At 39.1% G+C, this 22,773-nt stretch overlaps 2 protein-coding genes across 11 annotated transcripts in view; one reads left to right on the top strand and one right to left on the bottom strand.

The window, feature by feature from the left end:
* The first annotated feature begins 35 nt into the window (after window positions 1-35).
* LOC310899575 (alpha-fetoprotein-like) lies at window positions 36-17,870 on the top strand. The gene is made up of 16 exons (XM_083836070.1): window positions 36-731; window positions 835-876; window positions 1,036-1,164; window positions 2,660-2,720; window positions 2,967-3,102; window positions 4,090-4,292; window positions 4,837-4,984; window positions 5,890-5,987; window positions 6,676-6,805; window positions 7,399-7,613; window positions 8,515-8,647; window positions 9,613-9,710; window positions 10,897-11,035; window positions 11,826-12,049; window positions 12,692-12,824; window positions 13,778-17,870. Exons 3-16 carry the CDS (start codon window positions 1,080-1,082, stop codon window positions 13,820-13,822), a joined length of 1,848 nt encoding a protein of 615 aa, XP_083692196.1. The 5' UTR covers window positions 36-731; window positions 835-876; window positions 1,036-1,079; the 3' UTR covers window positions 13,823-17,870.
* RASSF6 (Ras association domain family member 6) overlaps window positions 17,546-22,773 on the bottom strand; it is a 133,500-nt gene continuing 128,272 nt past the window's right edge. For all 10 annotated transcript variants that reach the window (XM_083836080.1, XM_083836082.1, XM_083836081.1 and 7 more), the window contains 6 exons: window positions 22,249-22,433; window positions 21,751-21,852; window positions 20,849-20,900; window positions 19,720-19,838; window positions 19,535-19,632; window positions 17,546-18,652 (listed from right to left, as the gene is read on the bottom strand). In XM_083836080.1, coding sequence (XP_083692206.1) covers window positions 18,577-18,652; window positions 19,535-19,632; window positions 19,720-19,838; window positions 20,849-20,900; window positions 21,751-21,852; window positions 22,249-22,433 — 632 coding nt within the window. In that variant the 3' untranslated portion in view covers window positions 17,546-18,576. The remainder of the gene's footprint in view (window positions 18,653-19,534; window positions 19,633-19,719; window positions 19,839-20,848; window positions 20,901-21,750; window positions 21,853-22,248; window positions 22,434-22,773) is intronic.

Genomic DNA, 22,773 nt, shown 5'->3' with positions numbered 1-22,773 from the left:
CCCCCGCTTTCCTTATTTTTAGAGCTTACAGTAGCAAGGTTGTATTAGGGTACCATTCTGAAAATAAGAGGATCAATCTGCATCTCTTCCTGGCTGCTTCTGGGGAAAGTGATGCGGGATTGCAGTAGGTAGTCCCCAGATTGCCCCCATGCTCCCGCCTTCATTAAGAATCTTTTTCCTTTTGATACTGTCTCGTGTGATAACAAACAACCCTCATCATCTTTCTTCAGCATGGAACAAAGAATACTGCCAGTTTCTCATTAAAAAAATAAGAAGTTCTATCTTTGTTGCCTCCTTCAGACTGAATATACATATCCTTGCCCACCTGTCTCTTAGTTACAAATACCCCTGGCTCTCTGAAGCCATTAAATCTCCAAAAATTTGATGTTTTCATCATGATGATGATTATAGAGTACTTTTTAAGAAGGCACTAAGTAACTTTATTATTTTTTCCCCTTCATTATAGTTTTGATTTTGTTTCAAGATTTCTGGCATATTTTGATGCTAATTGTTAATGCTGCAAATACATTGCATGGGCTGCTTAATTCACCTTTTTCACCATGCCATCAAGTGTGGGAGCCACCAAGTGTGGGAGCAAGAGATAACTTGTTTGGCAAGGAGGGATGCAAAAATCTCAGGTTTAAGGGTTTAAACTGATGAACTTGTGTTCTTTCAGTCAACAGTGTGTTACAAAGGCATCTTCTGCACAGCAATCACCTTTGAACAAATCTGTAAGTAGAAGAGATCTACATTCATGATAAAAAGCACAAAGAATGTTTAAACTTCTTGTTTGAAGTGTGATAAGTTTAAAATGTCTATTTGTCTAAATTTCAGGGGAAAAAAGAATCTACAAGGTCCCTTCTTCACAACAAGCTGGTCGGTTCATCATACTAAGCAAATAATGTCATGTTTAATTATTGTGGGAATATTCTAAAAGGGTTAATGTTATATATGGCACTAAAAGGGTTTTGATTAACCAGAAATCATTTGGTAGAGTATATAAGATCGTTCCTCTTAAATCTTTCTGCCTTTCAGAGATAAACCAAACCCATCTCAGGCTTCTGCCAAAGGCTGACATTATGAATTGGAGAACAGTAATTTATATCATTTTATTAGTAAGCTTTACTGTAGTCAAAGCCCTGCCTAGAAGTTATCGGGACATAGGTAAGAATATATCTCATATTTTTATTCTATTCTTTCATTTAATGCTGATAAATGCAACTTGGCATGCATGGTTATTTGGTATCTCATTTTATCACTGCCAAATTTAGATAGTATTTTCTTAGAAGTGAAAGATATACAACAACACTGTAGCTGTATAACTTGTTTCTTGAGATCAACCATAGACATGATGCTTCTTAATGTCTTGAGAGTCCATGTAAAGGGACAGCCCATACTTACTGAGAGGATGTGTATTGAAGAGTAATTTAACCTCTGTGGGAGTTATTCCACTGAATTTCAGGTACTCCAACAACTGCTGAAGTTTTTGACTGCAGTTGTTTTAGCTTCCCTCTGCAGTCCATGGGAGAGTGACACAGTGAAGGCACAAAAGGGATGCTACCTCCAGACGGCTATTCAGTAGCTAAATTATGCAATTGCTCTTTACTATCCTTTGGAGGAATCTATGTTGTTCTTCACTGACTCCTGGAGAGGCTTATGAAGGCCCCGCTTTGCACTAAGGTCAAGTGCCAAAAATGAGACAACTGAAAACCTCCTGTAGTGTGCAGTTCAGATGAGTCTTTCACTTTACATATTTCTATCATTAGTCATTTTCTCATCTTCAGAACTTCCAAATGCAGTAAATGGCCCAAGACCATAAAACAACTGCTATTTTTGTTATCTCTTCTTATCATCCCAATTCACACTTCCTAGTTACTTGGAGAAGCTGGCTTATTACTTCACTTTGATCTTTTTATACTGCTCTCAGCCCTACTGACATGGATGTGAGCCAGTACCATCCTGATTTGGGAATAAGCCCACTATGTTGAAATTAATCTCTGAGAATATTCTCTAATGAACAAGGAACTCAAGAAATTATTGGGTTTAGGTTTCGCCATTAATAAATAATCCACTAATAAATAATCCACTGACAAAAGAAAAATATTTGCATATAATCTTTAGGTAGATTGAGCACACTTGTTTTCCACTGGGCCATGTGCAGAGCTCGTACAGAAGGATGTGGCTGTGTGAATTTTTGTGGAGCTTTGCCTACCAATGTAGCCCTCAAATTATTCCATGCTTTCTACATAGAGAAGCCTTTATCTGCAGCGAAACAGTTGTCAAGTACACCCTTAAATAGCTAAAATAAGGCTAAAAGGTATTTTCTAAGGATTTTAATCATATGACTTGCATCATCTAAGTAGCTGAACACCTTCTAGGTTTCAGAATATTTCCCCCACAACACTTGAATGAGGCAGGGGAACTATATTGGCCCTGTAGTTCAAAAACAAATTCACATCCTCATACGTAAGTCAAATAGGTAATATGAGCTTATTACTTCCAAACCTAGTGCTACTACCTCAGACTACCTCAGGCACTGAATTATGTTTTTCTGAAACTCCAGTATATATATATATATATATATATTTAAAAAAAAAAGCATTTGAAGAATTCACTTAACATTTTTTTTTATTCAAAGACCAATTATCTTGTTTTTCAGAGGAAAAAAACAGCATTGGACAGCGTTTTTCTCAGCTGCAGGAGAATAATTTTAAAGCCATGTAAGTTGTCCAGATAAAGAGTCTACTTGCAAATTTGCTGCCAATGAACATCCCTGTGGTATTTTGTGTCATTTGGAAATGAACACATACTGTGAGTCAAACACTCACCTCTTCCACCAGCCCATGCAAACTCAGTCTGTGATGACAGAAATCATAGAATATGATCATCTTACTGTCTCGCACTAAAAGTAATGTGATGAGTTTTTAGGTAGGCAGCAACATCTTTATCGCTCTGTGTTCTTGCAGTGCCATGATCATGTTTGCTCAGTATGTGCAAGGAAGCACATTCACCAAAGCGGTTAAAATGGCTGAAGCTGTAACGGACCTTGCCAAAAGGTGCGCTGCTGCAGATGGAGACAACCCAGATTGTCTGAAGCCTTTGGTAAGCATGTCCATACTTCTAATATGGCACAGACCTTCAAAAGTGACTTATAATTTCAGAGTACTGGTACGTATTTCTTCCAAAAAGGAACACATTATTAGGAGATGTGACTTCTTTGTGTATAGATTTGCTTTTACTGACGTTTTTCCCTCTCCATGCTCTCATGTATAAGGCATCTCAAGATGAACGGAGGAAAACAAAGTCGTGTCCCCCCCCCCCCCCCCTATATCACAGTAACTTTTGAATTACTTCGTCTATATCTTTCTAAAAGATGTTTGCAATGTTGTGCTTTTATGGCCGGTGTAAAAAAAAAAAATCAGTAGAGCCTAGTTAGATGTTTCTAGCAAATATGGTGCTTATAGATGTCTGTTCCACTCCATTAACTCACACTGCTAGTTTTTGATGGTGTCTGCTCCAACCCACTTTTGGAGCTGGTAGATTGAATCACAAAACATGAATATCCATCTGTGTTATGACACATTTCTATTTATTAAACTTGGGTCTGAAGCAAACCCTGAATAAAAACAGTTCCCAGCTGATACATGACTGACAGCTGAACCTGAGCATTGCTATTATATGAACAAGAAACAAGAGACTCATCATTGTACAAAGCTGACTAATTAGAAAAGAATAGATCCTGCTATGTTAGAAACAACACTATACAAATCTTAACTATCATCTCAAATGTAATCAAGAAACAAGAGTCTGAATGTTGGTTTAAGTTCAGTGAAAGCTGGACAGTGTGTTCCAAAACCATTTCACTTCAAAGTCTATCTTGGCATAATAGTAGCTATCAGAGAGTGACATATCATTTATGTTTTAGAGGTCAGTCTGATATTCGTTGCAGTCAAAGCAGGAGGAAAGAAAAAGAGAGAAACTATACATTTATGCAAGTGAGGGCTTGTTGGGTTAACAAGTCTCCCCAGAAAGCTCACAAGAGTAAAATGGAATGCTCACATGCGTCAACTTTTTTCTAATTCTTCACAGGACAAGATTTTCCTCGATACGATATGCCAGGAGGAAAATCTTCCCAGGTTTACTGACTGCTGTGCTAAAAAGGACCCTGAAAGAAATGATTGCTTCCTCTCCCTTAAAAATTCATCAAGAGCATTCATTTCTTCTTTTGAAAGGCCAAATGCTGAAGCTGCCTGCAAAAATTATTCACAGAATCAACATTCGTTAACAGGATAGTAAGTAAATAAATCAAAGATTCGTTGCCTGGATATGATAATAACAAGTCTAAAGACCACAAATGCAGTACCAACCAAAAGTTCAATATGAGACTCTCTGTAATGCTATCCTCTTTTTCCTTCTTAATGAGAAACATTTGTATAATCCAGCCAGCTCTGATTGTCCTTATGTGAACCCTGTTCTGCCACCTCCTGCTTTGAATATAGGTCCAAATGATAAACAATCTGACCTATTTCATTGTAGTTTATGCAGAGGACTCATCTGGAAACCAAGGACCTCCCTTCAGCCCTAAAAAGGCAAGCAGATGTTTTGCGACCTCTAGGCCAGGACCATCAGGGTTTGAGCCCTTCATTTCTAGGAAAATGCTAGCCCCATCAGACTTTTTCCAGGATAAACACTGCACTATACAGCTGATAGTTTGACAGGAAAACAGTCACTTTTAGTAGCTATTATTTCAATGTACTGGCAGATGCTACAATAACACTGCAGTCCCTTGTATGTGGGGGCTTATTCTGAAAGTAACGACATTGCTCTCTGTTTTAGTTTCATCTACGAGGTTTCCAGAAGGCATCCTTTCCTCTATGCCCCAACAATCCTTTCTGTTGCTATCCATTATAATGAGATGATGAAAGACTGCTGTAGAAGTGACGAAAACCCCACTCATAACCTGGAGGAATGCTTTCGGAGACAGGTATTACATTGCAGGGGTTTAGTTTAATAATGTGTGAGCAGTGGCTTTCCCATAGCTAAACAAATGCTGAAGCAGGGCTATTGTCTGTTTATTTTTCAGCATCTGATGTTAGAATTCACCTTGTTAAGGATGGGCTGAAATCAGACTTAAATGCTCTCTGAAATTATAGTTTAAATTTTTAAACGAAAATACCTGATGTGGGATGTTGGGTGGATGTATATGGAGCCAAGGGCAGTCCCCACACCTGCCATGGTATCAATTCTGACTCTGCTATGTACACAGTGTTTGTTGTAAGGATGCCTGGAGAGGAAGTGGTAGTATGCAGCGTGCAGAAATCTGTGGTGTGTTTTTTTTTTTTTTTTTTTTCCCTGTTTATAGCCCCATAATGATAGCGCATCACCTGCTTGGCCAAGTGTTTGCACTGTAGAGGTATGCACCACATGCAACTAGAGTCAGAAATTCACAGCAACTTACCTGTAACAGTGGAAAATAAGCATGGGGAACCTGCCCTTGCTGAATATGCCTTTCTTACACTTCGGCTGGGCTGCAAGAGATGGCAGCTAATACCACTAACAAATAACAACTAACATTAGCTAACAGTAACACAAAGGCAATCCTGTAGCTTCCAGGTGAAGATTTCTTCCCCACCCTAAAAATAGTAAACTATTGTCTAGAAGGGTTCTAGTTTCCTTTCACAGAACACTTATTTAATACATGCTGATGAGTAAATAGCAGGCACAACACTTAGTTCAGATTGTAGCTTGGACAGTAAAAGTCTTTCTTTCACTATTTAAAAATCCCTCCTAAAAAAAAAAAAAAGAAAAAAAAAGTTGTCAGTAGTTTTACCCTAAAGCATTGTCTTGTCTTTTGTTCTGTTTTCACGACCTTTAACTTCTTCCTACCAGGTGCCAAAGGTAGTGAAGCCAGTCAGAGAAGATGGCCTGAGGCAGGAACACACATGTGGAATTCTGAAGAAGTTTGGAGAAAGGACCATAAAGGCTCTGTAAGTCTTCCCCCTGCTTGCCAAACAAGGCTTGCGTTTGTTTGCTTTGGCTACAGAACAGCCAAATTCATCACCAAGATGTAATGCTTTGCTACAGACACTCATTGCAATCCTTCCCGACTGCTTCTGTAAGCTCCATTTGGCACACACACATTAAAATAAAGCATGGATGTCACATGCTAGCTTAAACGTGAATCCACACCTGCACACAGTACAATGACCCTGAATACTGGCCACATCATTTTTGTTTGCAGCTCACTAGCGGCATCTAACAAGGCATACAGATTAAGAATACAAATTTATGCATGACAGTAGTCGCTGTTTCCCTAAAAGCTGCCATTAGCTTTCAAAAATTGAAAAACAAAGTTTGAAATGAACCAAGCTCTTTGTGATGAAAGAGTGATCGTGAGCACAGTACAGCCCAGCTCTAAAAACATAAGGTTATTCCTGTAATTTTATGTTCACCTACCACGTCTTTGTTATCTCACACTGAATTTCACCCAGCATCCTCAGATAACTTCAAGTACCTCAGCTACCGGCTTCAAGGGACATTTTTTTTTATCACCTTCAGTGGGAGCAGGAGCCGACCGTTTCTGACCAGTTTGCATAACGCCCTCTACAGGAAAATGGTGTGAACTCTCAGTCTCACATTGTTAATATAAGCAGTATGTATTGTTTTTCATTCCAGGAAACTTGCTCAGATAAGCCAGAAATTTCCTAAAGCTGATTTTGTTACTGTTAGCAAACTTGTGATGGATATTGCTAACATGCACAAGGACTGCTGTCGTGGAGATATGCTGGAGTGTATGCACGATAGGGTAAAATTCATTTAATTTTTATATGGTTGGAAAAATTAAATGCCTTTTTTCTTGTTTTAATTTTTTTTTTCTCATGTGAGGTTCTGGTTGCTTGCCAAACCTGGAGTTTGTTTCTTCAATCTAAAAATCTGCTTGACTCTCCCATTTGACTTTTTCCAGCATCAAGTCATCCAAAAGGGCAGAAAGAACCACTTTGTGACTAAAATGACCTAACACTGCTTCAGTGCCATATATTTTCCATGCAACTTGCAGCAAAACATAATATCTGCCTGTCCTCTGTTCTTTCTTTTCTTCTAACAAACCAAATCCGTTTATCTCACTACTTGTCTGTGCTGTCTAGCTAGAGAGTTAACTTCTCTGTTTAGGTGGTTACCTAGCACCTACCAAATGGCAAGCAAGAAGCTTCAGCAAATAGAGCAAGAGGACTTCAGTCTTCCTTGTTCTGCTAGGTGACTGTTGCACAGCATTGGCCAGCCACCTCCTTTCTTTGGGTGTCGCCTTCTCTGTCTGTAAAACAGAGATAAGAATACTGATCAAAAAAATAGAGACCAAAATGTGATAACATTCCTTTCCTTTCTTTCTTTACCTTTCAGGAAGAGATTCTACACTATGTCTGCACCAACCAAGACATCATATCAAGTAAAATTAAAAAGTGCTGTGAAAAGCCACTGTTACAAAGAAGTGAATGCATAATTAATGCAGAAAATGATGACAAACCTGCAAACTTGTCCCCCCACGTCAGGGAGTTTATAGAAGACAAAGGAATATGTGAACGCTTTGCTCAGGAAAAAGATACCCACTTAGCCAGGTAACACATCTTCCTCTACTCTTCAATTTTGCTGTTTTGCTACTTGGGTCAAAAAGAGCCAGTTTGAAAGTTAAAGTTCAGCTTATTAGTCTCAGATGTCTGCTCTGTGAGCATGTGGGCATGTGGTACTGTACAAGTTTATCTGAGTAAAATACCACTCAACCTTGGAAGATATGGAATGGGAACAAATGCTGAACAGGGCACAATGGTTATTTCAGAGAAAACTGAAGAAAAGCATGTGAAAATTAGGCACTATCAGTTCTGATCTTAGGGTCAAAATATAGCTTTGATCCACTCTTAAATGAGAATTAAAAAACACTTATCTAAGTCAGGCTCATGTCTTGATCCAAACAGGTTTGACCTATTTCTGTTCCAGCCATGTTCCTTTGTGTGATGATGCCCCGATCCTATTAGTATTAAACTTGGGCAAAAAAATGGCTGCAACAGAAGCAGTATAAAGTCCCCAAGAAATAGATTAAGCACGACTACTCCAGGTGAGGTGACTGCTTTTAGTAGAGTTGTTTTTTTTTGTTTGTTTGTTTTTTTGCTGTCTATTGATAAATGGCTTTGTTACTGGAAATTATTTCATTATCATTTAGATAGGATTTAAAGAAGAACAAAAATGAAACCATACAAAGATGTAAGCTACACTTGACCCAAGCTGGCACTAAACTGGGAGTGTTAACGTGCACAGGACTTGCTCAGGCAATGCTGTGCTCAGTCAGTCAGGTTTTGTTTTAGTTGAATCCCAGGCTGTGATTCTGTGAAATTCTCCCTGTAACATGAAAGTTCAGATGAGACCATCTCAAAACCACCCTGCTGTCCTTACCATCCCCGAACTCTTGAGGGCAGTTTTGTTTTATCTCTAATATCCGCTACATACATACTCCGCATATTGCAGGTTTCTCTATGAATATTCCAGAAGACACCCTGAATTTTCTGCTCAAATGCTTTTAAGAATTGGTAAAGGATATGAGGACCTACTGGATGAGTGCTGCAAAACTGGTTCTCCACAAGACTGCTGCAGCAGAGGGGTGGGTGCCATCATGCTTCACACAATACGTTGATGGTTACAGGCGCACGACCATAGGACTGGTTTTGGCTAAATTGTGACTATCCCTACTCCAGGTCTAGAGCAAGTACCCACAGTTCCTGTAACCAAAATTGTGAGTCCCAAATGATTGCTGTACAGAAAAGCATCAACAGAGCCGTCACAGCCTTCAGTTACTGGAGGCAGACGAGGGTTGCTGGGGAAATGAACATGGCATTGCAAAGAGTGGGAGCAGGATGCACCCCTGCAGCAGCACGTGGAGGGACTGGGTTCTTCAGGCAGCCCTCTGCTTTCCTCCCTTGGTATTAACCTCACGCTGGGGAGAAGGCTGGTAGATCAAAAGAGCTGGTAGGTGGGAAAGACTTCAGGCCCTCTGGGTCAAGACGACTTTTTTTTTCTGGGGACAGGACAAGAACCAACTCCTCTCTTGTTGCAAACAACAGCTCAGAGGTACCCAACCTCCTCTCCCTGCAGATGTTTTGTAAGAGACTGCATTGGTGCTACAGTGGTACGCCAGTAATTTATCAGGAATAGACAGACATGCTTGGGAGATGGGTGGAGCTGGCATTTCTGTGAGCCACTACCTACTCTCTTTTAGGCTCCCTTGCAGTGCCAGTTGCCCTCTTGCAAATGTGAAAAACCCTTGTGGTTATTGTCTCAGATACAGACATTTAGCATTGTACTTGTCTGAAGTTTGGAGCCACCCAGAGTTTCAGACCTAGCCTTCCGTCCATTATACAAAATTAATGGAAGATGTTTCAATTGGACATTAGTCATATTCAGGCAGTTTAGAGGTTTTAGACAGATAAAGACTTCTCATGAAATTAAAAATTGGTGGTATGTATCAGGCGAGGGGCAGCCTTGGATATCAAGACCTCACCAGCAGGCAGAAGGGGATTCTGCATTCCCCCTGAAAAGTGACTCCTTAAACTAATTTCTTTTCCTCAGGAAGAAGAACTGAAGAAACACATTTATGAAACGGAAAGTGTGATGAAAACAAGCTGTGACATTTACAAGGAAAAAGGAGACTACTATTTCCAAAACGAGTATTCCTTGTTTTTATTTTATGCTTATATTATTCCCATACCAGCTGGCACAACTCGGGCCGGAGTAAATCCATGTATGGCAAAAAAGCTAGGCTAAACGACACCACTAGAATGTTTGGTCCAATACATTTATTACTTTTAAGATTTTTTTTTTCTTTTCCAAGACAGTGTTCTTGCTTCTTATGGGTTCTGTCCTTATCCAAACTCCTGAGGCAGTGAAATGACAACTCGTTCTATCTCTCACCTATGTTTTCCTATGATTTTTTTTGCTTTATAGTTGCATTTTGAGCTATGAGCTCCAACTTATGAGTCGTAATTTTGGCCAAAAGGCAGTTGCTGCATCTTTTGCAAAAGACTTTGCTCTATCTCCTGCAGCAGATGTAAATATTAACAATTGTAACAAGATTTAACTACAGAAGACAGAACAAAACCTGAGTAGCTTAAATGGATGCTACGCTTAAATGCAACATGCAGGCACAAGCCTCTTGGAGGAACTCTGGCCCTGATTTGCAAGGTTAATGATCACATGCCTAACGAAGTATGTAAGCAATCTCAATGAAATCTGTAAATTGCTTGCGTACTTAAAGTTAGGCTTCTGCTGTCTTACTCTGGGGAGATAGAGTAGGCTTTTTGTACTCCTGGGCATGTCTGATCTTTAAAAGACCTTAGGAGTTCCAGGTTTCCAATAAATCTGGTATGCTACATCTGCCTGTTTTAACAGTTGCTATGCTTCTACTGGCCATGATAGCTAATAAGCATATTTTTAAAGCAGAAAAAAAAGTGAACTTTTTTGAGCTAATCTTCTGCCTTGATTTAGTCTGTCAGTAAGTCACTTGAGTTCAATTTGGCTTTTAAACCAGATCCCTACATTCAAGGGAAGTGAATAACACAGGAAAAGTATACGTACCATTTCATAAGAGGGCCCACCAACATATAAATGACCTTCTTACCATTAATTTTATTTAACCTGGTAAGAGATTGGTCAGAAGAAGGAGAGATCTCCAACCAACAGAGCATGCTTATACTTGCCTACAGGAGTTACAAACACCAGGCTCCGTCCTGCCCTTGTATGAATAAATGTTCTTCGGTGGGGTTTGGCTGGAGCTTTACATATGTGAAGGCAGTGGCTTGCTCACTGCTGCCTGGTGGAACAAAAGCACCAATATCAAATCAATTATCATTTCAGGCTTCTCATGAGCTTCACCAAGAAGATGCCTCAGCTAACATCTGCAGAGCTAATAAAATTCACCAAACAAATGACTACAATCGGCTCCAAATGCTGCCAGTTAAGCCAGGACAAGCTATTGCCTTGTGCTGAAGAAAACGTGAGTAATTTTTTCCCCCCTCATCTTTGTCCTACTTTTTCTGTGACAATTCCTGCTACTAGCAGGGTCCAAGAACTTAAGAGTACCAGTAAACGAGCAAAATGTTGACTCAACTACTGAGCTGCACTGAAGATGTACTACCAGGTACACACCTGAAGTAAGCATAATGCAGTGTCATTGAAGTTAATGCTTGAATGACACTCTGTGAAGATCAGGAAATTGTCATGCCAGCGCTAGGCACTTAACAGTTATGCAGTACAGGCAACCTGACCCTGTTCTCTCTGAAGCTAATGATCTCATCTGAGAGATGGTTATTTCTAGAGGGATCATCCTTTCTAGATGCCTGAAGCCATACTGCTCTATGAAAGCGATATATTTTGTGCAGCTCTTTCATAGAGCTCTCCAAGCCCACAGGTCAAAACACGTAAGCTTCAGCCTGTACCCAGCCATTATTTGTGAAACATTATGTTTACGAGAACAGTAGAACATACCCACAAAACCTGCTTATCAATACACATCGAAAGGAAGCACCATTTTATGAAGAAATCACATAATATCTATGCACAAAGAACAGTCTCTAAAACTGCATATATATATCCTGATAAATCTGAACCATTTTTGCACTAACAAAAGCCAGCATTCAGTAGAAAAATAAACTTATCTTATAGACAAAGCTTAATTTAAATTCTTGGTTATTATTTACAACTTTACTAAGAGCGGCATCTTTCAGGGGAAAATAGAAAATAAAGCAATAACATGAGATTGTTTTTTTTCACCTCTTTTGGTAAAGCTGGATCTTGTGCTTGGAGAAATATGTAGAAGACACCTAACCAACCCAATAAACCCTGGTGTTTGCCACTGCTGTAGTAGCTCCTACGCTCTTAGGAGACCATGCATGGGGAAACTAGAAATTGATGAGAATTATGTGCCCTTATCATTGACTCCTGGTCTGTTCACTTTCCACGAAGACTTGTGTACGACGGAAGAGGAAAAGTTACAGCACAAGAAACAGGAGTAAGACATGCCTGTTTTACTGTTCCCCCTGTTTCTTACTCTCATCCTGGCAATGCTCACCAACATGTTTTCCAAACTGCTTTGCTTTCCTCTCATGTTTATTGCGGTTTCTTTTGCTCTCTAGTTCAACCTATATTTACCTGCCTTTGATTAGAAGAAAGTCATTTTCAGAGGTGGGAATCTGCACTGGTGTATACACCACCAGAATGGAAGCAACAGGTGCCTAAAATTAGTTCCTTGCACCATCCTTTACAGGAGCTGCACAAGACACAGTGTAAAAACATAAAAAAGAAAAAAAAGCTCTCCGAGCTCAACTTGTGCTATGGCAATCCCATACTGCCTTGGACCCTCTGGAATGGTACACAACACAAACCAACTGTATGTATTCATAGGCATTCACGGTGGAACAACTCCAAAAATGAGCATTGCCACTTTTTTTTCCACAGGAGAATGAGGCACATATTGACTCCCCACTGCAAATCCCTACCCGAGTAGTGGGAAAAAAAAAAAAAAAGAAAAAGCTATATAAAGCAAGTGGGCAATAAGAAAGACAAGATTTTGCAGGAATAGTGTTTGAGAAGTGGTCCTAATCCGTGTGCCTACCCTTCCAGGTTCACAGTGCTTTCTTTGCTTTTCTTGCAGAATGCTCATCAACCTCATCAAATACAAGCCGCAGATCACACAGGAACAGCTGACCTCCGTCACTGCGGCTTTTACTGCCATGAGGGAACAGTGCTGCAAAGAAGAAAACCATGAAGCATGTTTTGTGAAAGAGGTATTGTTTCTGTTTTCACCTTTATATTCTCATTCAAAATGAAAATATACACAAGAGTGTAAATTTCTCCATTAAGCAACAAAAGCAAAGCCTGACTAGCCAGAATTCCTTTGGTTCTATTTCCAAAGACCAACTTTATTGCCTGCACAGATAGATAGCCATGTCAGTTTAGCTGTGAATGACTGCTAGAGAACATATCTAGTTATCCTTGTGTTTCTTTGTAGCAATTTATAGACACAGAACTCAGCTACATCTATTGCTACTGGGGAGTCACTGGGACTTGGCACTGTTGAAAGATATATGCAAAGTTCTTCCCCTTGCTAACAGTACTTAACTGAATTTCCTTTTAAAAGTTTCTTTGCAATAGGAAGGGAAAAATATTCCAAACTTTAGGTCAAAACATTTTCTGTATTTATTTGCCCTATTTCTGCTTTTCTCTTGTCTTTCCTATGTAATTTTAGCTTATTGACTTTCGTAACACAGAGCTACTTTGGTTTCTCTCTACCTTTCAGTAAACCTGCTTTTCCTTACTTCTCATCTCTCTGATATATTCCTTAAGATAAACTGAAATTTAACGTGTTTCCCACAACCCTTGAGCCTTACTCCTTCTTTTCTAAGTCTTTGCATTACTTTGCTTCAAATGATCAAGTACAGAAAAAACCCAGCCTATCCACAAAGAATCATCCTTCTACCTAATAAAGCTGTATTTCAGTATTTTTCTAACAAATGCCAAAGCATCTAAGGCAACCTGAGCTGAACAGTAAAAACAAAATGTATATTAAACAGTGTCATATGTATATACACACTGTATATACAGTGTTTCTGCAAGTTGTGTACAGATTATAAAACATTAATGAATTGACTTACTGCTATTGTACACATGTAACTTGTTCACAAGTACATTACCTTCCCAATTTCATTGCTAATAGAAGTTTTGCTTTTTTTTTTTTCAGGGTCCAGAACTTATAAAAAGAAGTGAAAAAATGTTGTCAGCATAAAGAGCTCACATAACATACTGGAAGGTATTTGCTGAAGGTTATGGAGTTGCACAAATTTAACTGTGAGCATATCTTTTCTAAATATTCATGAGGTATAAACAGGAACATAGGAGTAGTTATAGTGGAGAATACCATGTTGTGGCTCTTTACCCACAAACCTAACAAAGTCATGATAACTTAGACCTGCTACAGTTCTGCCACTGTTTGATTTTCCACTGTGAACAAGATAAAAAAGGTGCCCCAAGTAAAATATCAAATTTCAGAAAGAATATGATGAGATATAAAACTGTAAATCTCGTCTGCCTGCAGAGCTCAGCTTAAGTGAAAATTAATTAAGTATATCAATTTTATTCAGATGGGGGAGAAATTCCTCTTCAAACTTCATAGCTGGCTCATAACACTTTGATTCAAAATAATCAAGGTCATGTAAAACCAAAACAAGTAAATTAAAACTACTTTAAGTCTAAAAAGAAGCATCATGTTAAAGAAATTTACTAAAAGTTAACTGGATGGAAATTGAGGTTTTAAATTTCACCATCATCCTATGCTAAAGGATACTATTTTTCTTGTATGAAATAGTAACAGGAAAAAAAAGACAAGCTTTCAAATCTTACACAGCATAAAGACAAAAGTTTGAGAAAATCTGTCTGTAACCATTTTTAAACTGTCTATGAACCACAAAATAATTGTTTTGGCATTTTAAAAGCAATGTCTTTGAAATACAACGCATTCATTCATTAACATTGCTGTATGGGAATTGTAAAATTGCTTTTAAGCACAAAAATATTATCTTGGGCATCTCAAACAGAAAGGAAGAGGACAGATGAGCAAAAAGTCATGGAAAAAGAACGTGAAATGCTGAAACTTGGTCAGCAGACAAGTACTTAGAGAAAGCACTGGAAGAATGAAAAATTTGCATTTGAGGTGATTTTACACTCAAACAGCATTTGAGTTTTTACTTTCCTTTTTGCTTAAAAAGAAATAAGAGCGCATGTTAAAAATCCAGTGTCAAAACGGTATTAAAAGAAAGAAATTTTTCTGGAAGCCTTGGTCTCGAAGCAAGAGATTACCATATAGCAGATCCTTTTCGTGAACAAAAGAATTAGAAGTAGTTATCCAATGAGCATCTGAAAAGATTAGTAAGATAAAGAAACATTCACCAAACAAATCTTTTTTAAAATGCAAACCTAAAGTACAGAGATTGACCAAATGATGTCCCATCAGAATCCATCCTATATATACTCTACGCAATATTTTCCTTAATGACACAATAAAAGGAAAAACTAATTGTTTAATTTGTGTCTGCCAACAGGGTGTACAGAGATAGTTGCAAATCCCTTTGCAGTGTTTTTCATGTCAAAATCATCTAGGCAAATTACAGCAATAGCCTAGAAAAATAACAGTTATGTTCTATGAGGACAAATTTGTCGTGACAAAAGTATGATTAAGCAACCACACTAGCACAGAACAGGTAAAACACACGTTAGGGATTTGCATGGATAACAATGCAGTTAACAACAAATCACAAGCTGACCAAGAGACACTGATATCTTGCTGCTAACTGAAGTCTAATGTTGTGCTTGCATAGTAGGAGCATAAACAATAACAACAGATAGAACAGACAAATAAGATACACAACATACACATCATATTTCTGCTTTCTTCACCTTTGATAAGGACTTTGCTGGAGTATTAGAACAAGTCTTGGGTCTCTCACTTGTAGACAGAATTTCACTGTAAAGAAAATAACGGTTGGCAGTCAAAGATCCAGAAAGAATGGAAAAGGAAAGCCAGAACAGATTGGAGTTGTGTAGTTTAATAAGAAAGGCTGCAAGAACTTGAAAAATACATCAAAAAATGCAGGTCCCGGGACAAAGAAAAGCCAGTCATCAGCACCCAGTAAGGAGAACAAATATAATTGACATTCTGAGAAAAGTGGGAAGCTCCAAAGGAAAGAGACACACTTAACACACACAATCCAAGTGCCAGTGATGTCTTCAGTCAAAAAAAAAAAAAAAAGGGAAACAAAAGACAACAAAAACAACAGATAATAGACAACCATCTGAAGTTTCTCTTAGTGTAGTTTTCTCAGGAGTTAATGTTCTGATAAAGATCAGTCTTCTGGAATTTGGGGCTGGGGGGGGGGGGCGGGGGAGGGAGGGAGAGGGGTGGCTTTGGGTGGTTTTGTTTTCCTCCTCAAGGACTGGACTTATTCACTGACTTAGGTCCAGTGATGACTTAGGATTTTTCTCACTGGATAGCTTAGTAGTACTAAAATCACATCAAATTTTTATTCTATTGTCCTTTTTGATAATGTCTTAGACCCCGAATTAAACATAAAAACCACACGCATATTTCCTCCATCATCTGTTTCTCATTGCTGTTACCTTGAATATCCAGTATTGCTTTAGAATAAATTTTTCTGCTGTTCTTGTCTGTGTTTGTCAGAAACAATTCATTAAAATGGACACAGTATTCACAAAACTCACACCACTGCAGTGTAGCAGCTTTATTTTACTAGTGCTTAAAATCCAACAATTTACAGGTAATCTGTGCTAGGTTCCATTGTTATTTTTCCAGTATCTTTTAGTCCCAATTCAGCAAGACAAGCAAACCCAATGGGATCCTAGTATTTAACACCAGATGACTGTAAAAATGGTTCCATTTAGGAACTGTGTACATACAGACAGGATTGGAGAATCTGTTTGCAAACACTTTTACGCATGGTCAGTGCACTGATCCTATTTTTATTTTTTTCACATCTCAGACCAAGTAGTTACATTCATAAAACTACAAGCATTTACCAAGTGAAACACCTAACAAATAGCCTATTTACATAAAAAACTTAAATACTTTTTTTTTGGTTAAAATGATGAGCAGGTACAGCAGTGCAGGCAGAGGGGTCTGCATCACTCCCAGTTTCATGAGTGCAGGCTAGACTTTCCCTGCCCATGAATTTGAGCTACCTGAATATTGCTCTGTATGTGATTTCTGACTTGTTCCTTAGAGTAAGTTAGGTAGAACAAAGCCTGAAATCCAGACCAAGAGGTCTGCTCCTGTGCTGACTTTGGCATCATTGCTAGTGTCTCAGTATGGCCAGCTGGTGCCAAAATATACCAAAAACACCTCAGTGCATGACTCGGTTCAAGCTGCCAACATCTGCTTGGTTTTGGATGAGAACCATACTTGACTGTGGACTAGTTTAGACATCGTTGAAATTTGAGCTTACCTTGCAAGTCCAACCTGTGATGTTTTACGGTGAGTTTCCTATCTCCTATAATTTGGCTAATCGATATTTGAATGGTTTTCTTGGGTAATTTCAGTGACATTTGTGTATATACATCTGTTGCTTCAAGGAACTGACATTTGCACAACTAGAGCAACTCTTAATACCATGCATCTTGACTACTGAATTATTTTTATTTCTCCTCTCAATCATTTTTCTGGGCAGGATTATAATAGATTGTATGTTAAAGTAAGTACCTGCCCCAAGCACAACAGCTTAATTAGCAAATTGATGTCTCATTTTTGACTTATCATCCAAGGAACATCACCTCAAGGGGAGTACAGCTTTTCATTCTTGATTTATTCCACATGATTTCTAGACAACACATTCTGCACACCAATTCTCTCAAAGTGTTTATGCTGTTATCTGCATAAGTCCAGCACAGCTGATGTAAAATACAGGCACCACATAAGAAAGAAGCTACTACAGGAAGGCACTTAATTGTGCACAAATTGGATTTTATTTACACCTCTACAATTTGAACTTTACCATTCAGCATGACTCGAACAGACAGGACCCTACAGGTGACTGCTGTATGCTTGAGCAACAACCAGACAGTCCACAAATTGCATCTGCAGAAGGATGCCAACCCCACCCTATCATGGCTGTGACATTCAGCCTCTCTCACTGAACTCTTTTCCTTTCTATCTTTGAATCAAAACACAGGAAATAACATGGAATAATTTGTCTCATCAAAAAAAAAACACTAGGGTACATTCCAGCACCCAGTCAAGCAGATACCACAGCACTTAGTTCTTACTCTGCAGCTTAAGATGGACACCAGAGATACATTCACTCATACATTTAAAAACTGAGTACCAATAAATTGGGAGAGCTTCTCTTTGTATTTTTAAAACTTGTGCTCAAAGGTTATATAAGTTAGGTATCTACCAATCTGAAGCCAGGGGACTATCAGGTCTCTCTTGTGCAGGTGTTTTTTTAAGCTAAGTGAAATGCCTAGCTGCAATCTTGGATACATAAATACCTTTTGCCATTTAACTCTACTGAACAGCTTCCTCCTAATAAAATTTAACATTTCTGTAATAGAAGGAAAGCCATTTTAATTTTTCACTATTTTCATTTTTTTTCCTTTTTTTTTTTTTTTGTTATGATTAGCAGATTAGTTACTGCAACACTTTGCATATATACTAGACTCTCAGCAAAGGTTTGGAAATTACTAGGTGGTAAAGCCTTGTGCTTTCCAGGATGGGATTTTTTCCCTATCTGAAGTTTCAAGTTAGATTCAGCATTTGCCTTTTGGACAATTTAGTGCATCTTCTTGGGTGGTCCCCAACTTGTATTCCAGAGCCATACTGGAGCATATGCAGTTTCAGTTGCATGATTGTCTAAAGAAACACTTTGCACACCCGTGTGCTCTATGTCTTCTTCAGTCATGGCACATTCAAGAAAGCACACAGACTTTCCTTTGCCAACAGCAGTGGGTGGTATTCGCAATACGCCACGCACATCAAACAGTAGTCTCTGTTTTTTTAACAGTTCGATTTTGAAGGTGCTGTCTTATCAATTGCTTCTCTTTAAGGTATCTGGGGGAGAGAACGAGAGAGAAAGAATGCATTTACTGACAGAATGCTTCAAGAATTAAACCCCAATTTTAACATGCTAGTTGAACGGGTGAAAAATGTTGGAATGAAAGCATTTCTCACAAAAAAAATGGCAATTGCTATCTATTTTTTTCTTTTCATTCCCTGGCGATTTTGATTCAAAATGATTTGATGGTCATTTGATAACAGATCCACAGCTGGTAGACTCGCATTGCTTTTGACCTCTGGTCTCATATGTTTAGAAGTACTGGTATATTTCCAACCCATACCCATTGTGAATTTTGAGCTACCATCAGAAGAACTCATACCATTTTTTGGAAATTCAGTTCTAGACAGACATTAAGAGTTTCACGCCTATCTGAAGTGAATGCTGTACCACTTAAAGAGTACCACAGTATTTGCTGCATCCATACATTCCAGAGAACTACACAGCAGCAAGTAGAAACTGAAGAATTAGTCTAAGGCTCAGAAGACAGAATCAACAGAATCATCTAGGTTGGAAGAGACCTCCAAAATCACCTAGTCCAACCTCTGACCTAACACTAACAAGTCCTCCACTAAACCACATCACTAAGACATATCACAAAATACAACAGAAGCGACCCTGGGGCTCCTAATTTTCTGGAAAGCTCCAACCTTCTACATATAGTCTGGTATACACTCTAGAAACTTCAACAGCAACAGCTCACTTAGGGATGCAGGATACAGAAATAATTATAATTCTCACAAAGTTTTGTGTAAGCAGTCAGAGCACAGCATTCTGACTGCACACTGCTACATAAATGCATTTGTCTATTGAGCCAACCCATGATTGTAAATATTCTCCTGGACTTAAAGTGACCCTCTAATTTTACTTCTGTTTACTTTGCAATTGTTTGTTGAATTTCCTGTTCTTCTTCTTCATTTATTCTGTGCAGGATTGATTCCAAAAATGGAAGATGAAATTGAATATACTGAGCAACCTATCAAGAAGATGACAAGAAATGCACATTAGTGAGTACACTATTGGGGAAAAATATTGTGAACTGTTGGAATGGTGATATACGTACATCGCCGCTGACCTCTTCCACATCCCTGTCCATGAGAAAAAACTTGGCAATCTTCTCCGAGGGCCCCTGCAGAAGTCTGTGCACTAAGGGAACATCTCCACTCCTCAGCTGTTTCTTCTCTGGGATTTAAAGGTAATGCAATGATGTACAGAACATACAACAGTGCTTCTAAATACCTCATGCCATCAGAAGTCTTCTTTCTTGGCAAAGATCCTATCTTTGTCTGATGTGCAATTACTACAGATACAGCAAGTCTCTAACATTTTCAAGAGGATGTGGTAACTAAATTTGAACTATGCATTTTGAAAGATGTTGGCACATACAACACTAAGGAGTTGCAACTTACGTAGCCAAGTACACATTTAAGAGACTGGCTCCAGGCCAGAGAGCTTGTCAATGACTCACGAATAAAATCTACTTCATAATTTTCAAATATCCTTTCAAATTTCTATTTTGACATTTAAGGCACATGCCCCTCAGTTGTCTCTCCCATTCTTTCAGGTATTGCTTTTAAGAAAAAAAAAAATCCTTTTTCATTAAGAAATAGAGTTGGACTACATTGTGTAAGTGTATATTTTCCAATAAATTTTGAGTACTTTCAGTTAGGCATTTGGGGGAACCAAGACTATGTTTCAAAATTGTGAAGTCCAAATGAATTATGTTTAGCCAGTCTGATTTTCATCGGGTTAACATTTCAAAGACAGTCTGGGTATCTCCTAGCACTCTCTAAAAGCCTTGTATCATTTTTTCAATTAAAATATCCCGTAACACCGCCAGCTGGAGCCTGGCATCCCAAGGCTGCCATGCAGCCATACAGAACAGAAGTTACACCAGAAGAGCATCCTAAACAGTCTTTAATTACAGGAAAACCTAAGGCCTATTTAGCTGAAGCAGTCATATTTGCAGTACTCTGAAAGCACTCAGGACACAATTATTCAGGTTTTCCTCTCCATCAGAGAAGCGCACATACCTAAGGGTTCCCAAGAAAAGCCAAAATGCTGCACTTCCTGGGCACTCTGAGCAAGGACAGTTGCCTGTGATGGATCTTGTTGCTCCAAGATCAACAGCCCCCACACATATGCAGAGGATAATTAAAGATGAAATGATCACACAGTGATGCCTGGCTTACCTCCGGATGCATGGATAATATAAAGTGCAAATTCACGCGGCCTGTTTTCTATCTGTAAACACAAAACCAAAGGCTATTCAGATTGACCAACGTATCTCCTGAGCACTGCGTCATCAGCAGATATAGCCTGCTTCTCAACTCAGATGTTTAAATCAAAGCCTGTAATTAGGACACTGTCTATGGATGAGTTAAAAGATACTGGATTTGGGTAAGATCTAAAGTTAGGCTGCATTTTCTTTGTCCCTGTACCCCCGCTACCTTATCATTACTAACACTATCATATTGCCCAAAGCAGCAATATAGCATCTTAGAAAACAAAAGATCTTTCCAGAGTTTCCTTGGAGCATCTGTAACTTTTTAGTTTTTACAAATTACAAGGAAAATAAATAAATAAATAAATCAGACAAACTGGCTTTGAGTACTATTTTTAACTGTGGCATTTTGGAGCTTTGTATGTGCCTGGGTCCAATATAACGTGTATTCCAGGCACTCGGGCTAAATGAAAGCTCTCTTTTCTTCTAAGAAAAATCTAATTACTAGAGCCTGTCACTAGAGGGAAGCACAGCCATGTCCATTAAACATCCTTTGTGCTGGGTAATGCTGAAGGTGCAGCAGCATTTTCCCCTCCAATGCAAGAAGGTATAAAGAAGCCATGCCCCAGTTCTTTCTTCACTGCAAACTGTATACCTGATATGCCTTTTCTAGATGAAAAGCCACGAAGCATTTGGAAAATAAAAGCAACTTTCTCCTGAAAAATTGTCCATGTGTTTTTTCTAAGCTGTTTCATACACTATACTTCCAGGTATTTCCTGCCTGTCACACAGTGCTGGTGGGACACCACTTAAGTGAGTTAACATTTCTAGAACATAGCCGTAGTGGCTTCTGCAAGCACACAGAGTTACCTTGAACTTTCGAAGCAATTGTTCTATTACTTCTCTTGTTCTCATATAGCTGTTAATTCGTATTTTGGTTTCTGATCCAAAAGCTGGAGTAAAAACTGATGTCTAGGAAACAAAACCAACAGCAAAGGGCATGAATTTGAGGACTTCTGTACTTAGTGGCTGGGATTCCAGAAGATCTAAAACAGCACAGCTCTGGGATAAAGCAAGCTGTCAGGTATGTTGCCACCGTTACTGTAAAGCAAAGGGCACACGGTATCCCCGGGAGAAGTGAAGGCCTCCCCCGGGAAGGAAGGACCACTGCGACCCTCCGAAGCCCAAAGCCCAGTGGCACCTGGCCACAGTGACCTGGCCCAGTGACCTGGCCACACACAGGGGACCAAGGGGGGAGTGCCTCTCTTTGCACAAGGGGTGCAGGAGCGGTCCAGAAGCTTGCTGGAGGCTTTATTCTGCTCCAGTGCCCAACTTCAGGTGAAGAAAGACGAGCATCTACATTTGTACCTCATAGTTGTAGAAGTGGCCGTTAATAGAAAACCTGTGCTTTTCCACTTCTGTTCTTGCTATCATGGGGAACTTGGTCCTCTTCCTTACAGCTGCAGCATCACTGACCGCCCTGGGCAGGGTAGCACAGTCATGTTCCTGCTCGCTCTTGGACTTCAGAGTGCTGCTTTCGTAACATGAATAACCTGGACAAAATGAAACAAATGAAACCGCATCAGCATATTGTACAGCTGCACCACCCTCCTTGCCAACACCAACACAGGAAGAAGGTTAGTGGTGGAGGAATTTATTTTATTTTATATTTTTGCGGGGGAGTTGGGCATGGGCACATGACAAAAAGCAGTAAGCTGCCTGCAGTGGACACAGGCAAGAGTTTGCTATTTTGCTTACTTCTTGAGAATTTTTTCTTTTGTGAAAAGACAACCTGTAAGCACCAGTCATTTAAAAATTTATTTGTACATCCATGCTTTCACTAAGCAATCATGTCACTATTTCACTAGCATCTAATAGATGGAGATAACAGAG

This window comes from Anser anser, assembly GCF_964211835.1.
Source record: "Anser anser genome assembly, chromosome: 4".
Lineage (NCBI taxonomy): Eukaryota > Metazoa > Chordata > Aves > Anseriformes > Anatidae > Anser > Anser anser.
The sequence above is the reverse complement of the archived record's forward strand: the minus strand, read 5'-3'. Positions and strand labels throughout refer to the sequence as shown.

Bases quoted from the DNA above. Each gene is read 5' to 3' on its own strand.
- LOC310899575 (XM_083836070.1), top strand. From the start codon at position 1,080: ATGAATTGGAGAACAGTAATTTATATCATTTTATTAGTAAGCTTTACT. The intron at 2,721-2,966 runs GTAAGTTGTCCA...GTGTTCTTGCAG, and splicing joins GAGAATAATTTTAAAGCCAT to TGCCATGATCATGTTTGCTC. The intron at 7,614-8,514 runs GTAACACATCTT...CGCATATTGCAG, and splicing joins AAAGATACCCACTTAGCCAG to GTTTCTCTATGAATATTCCA.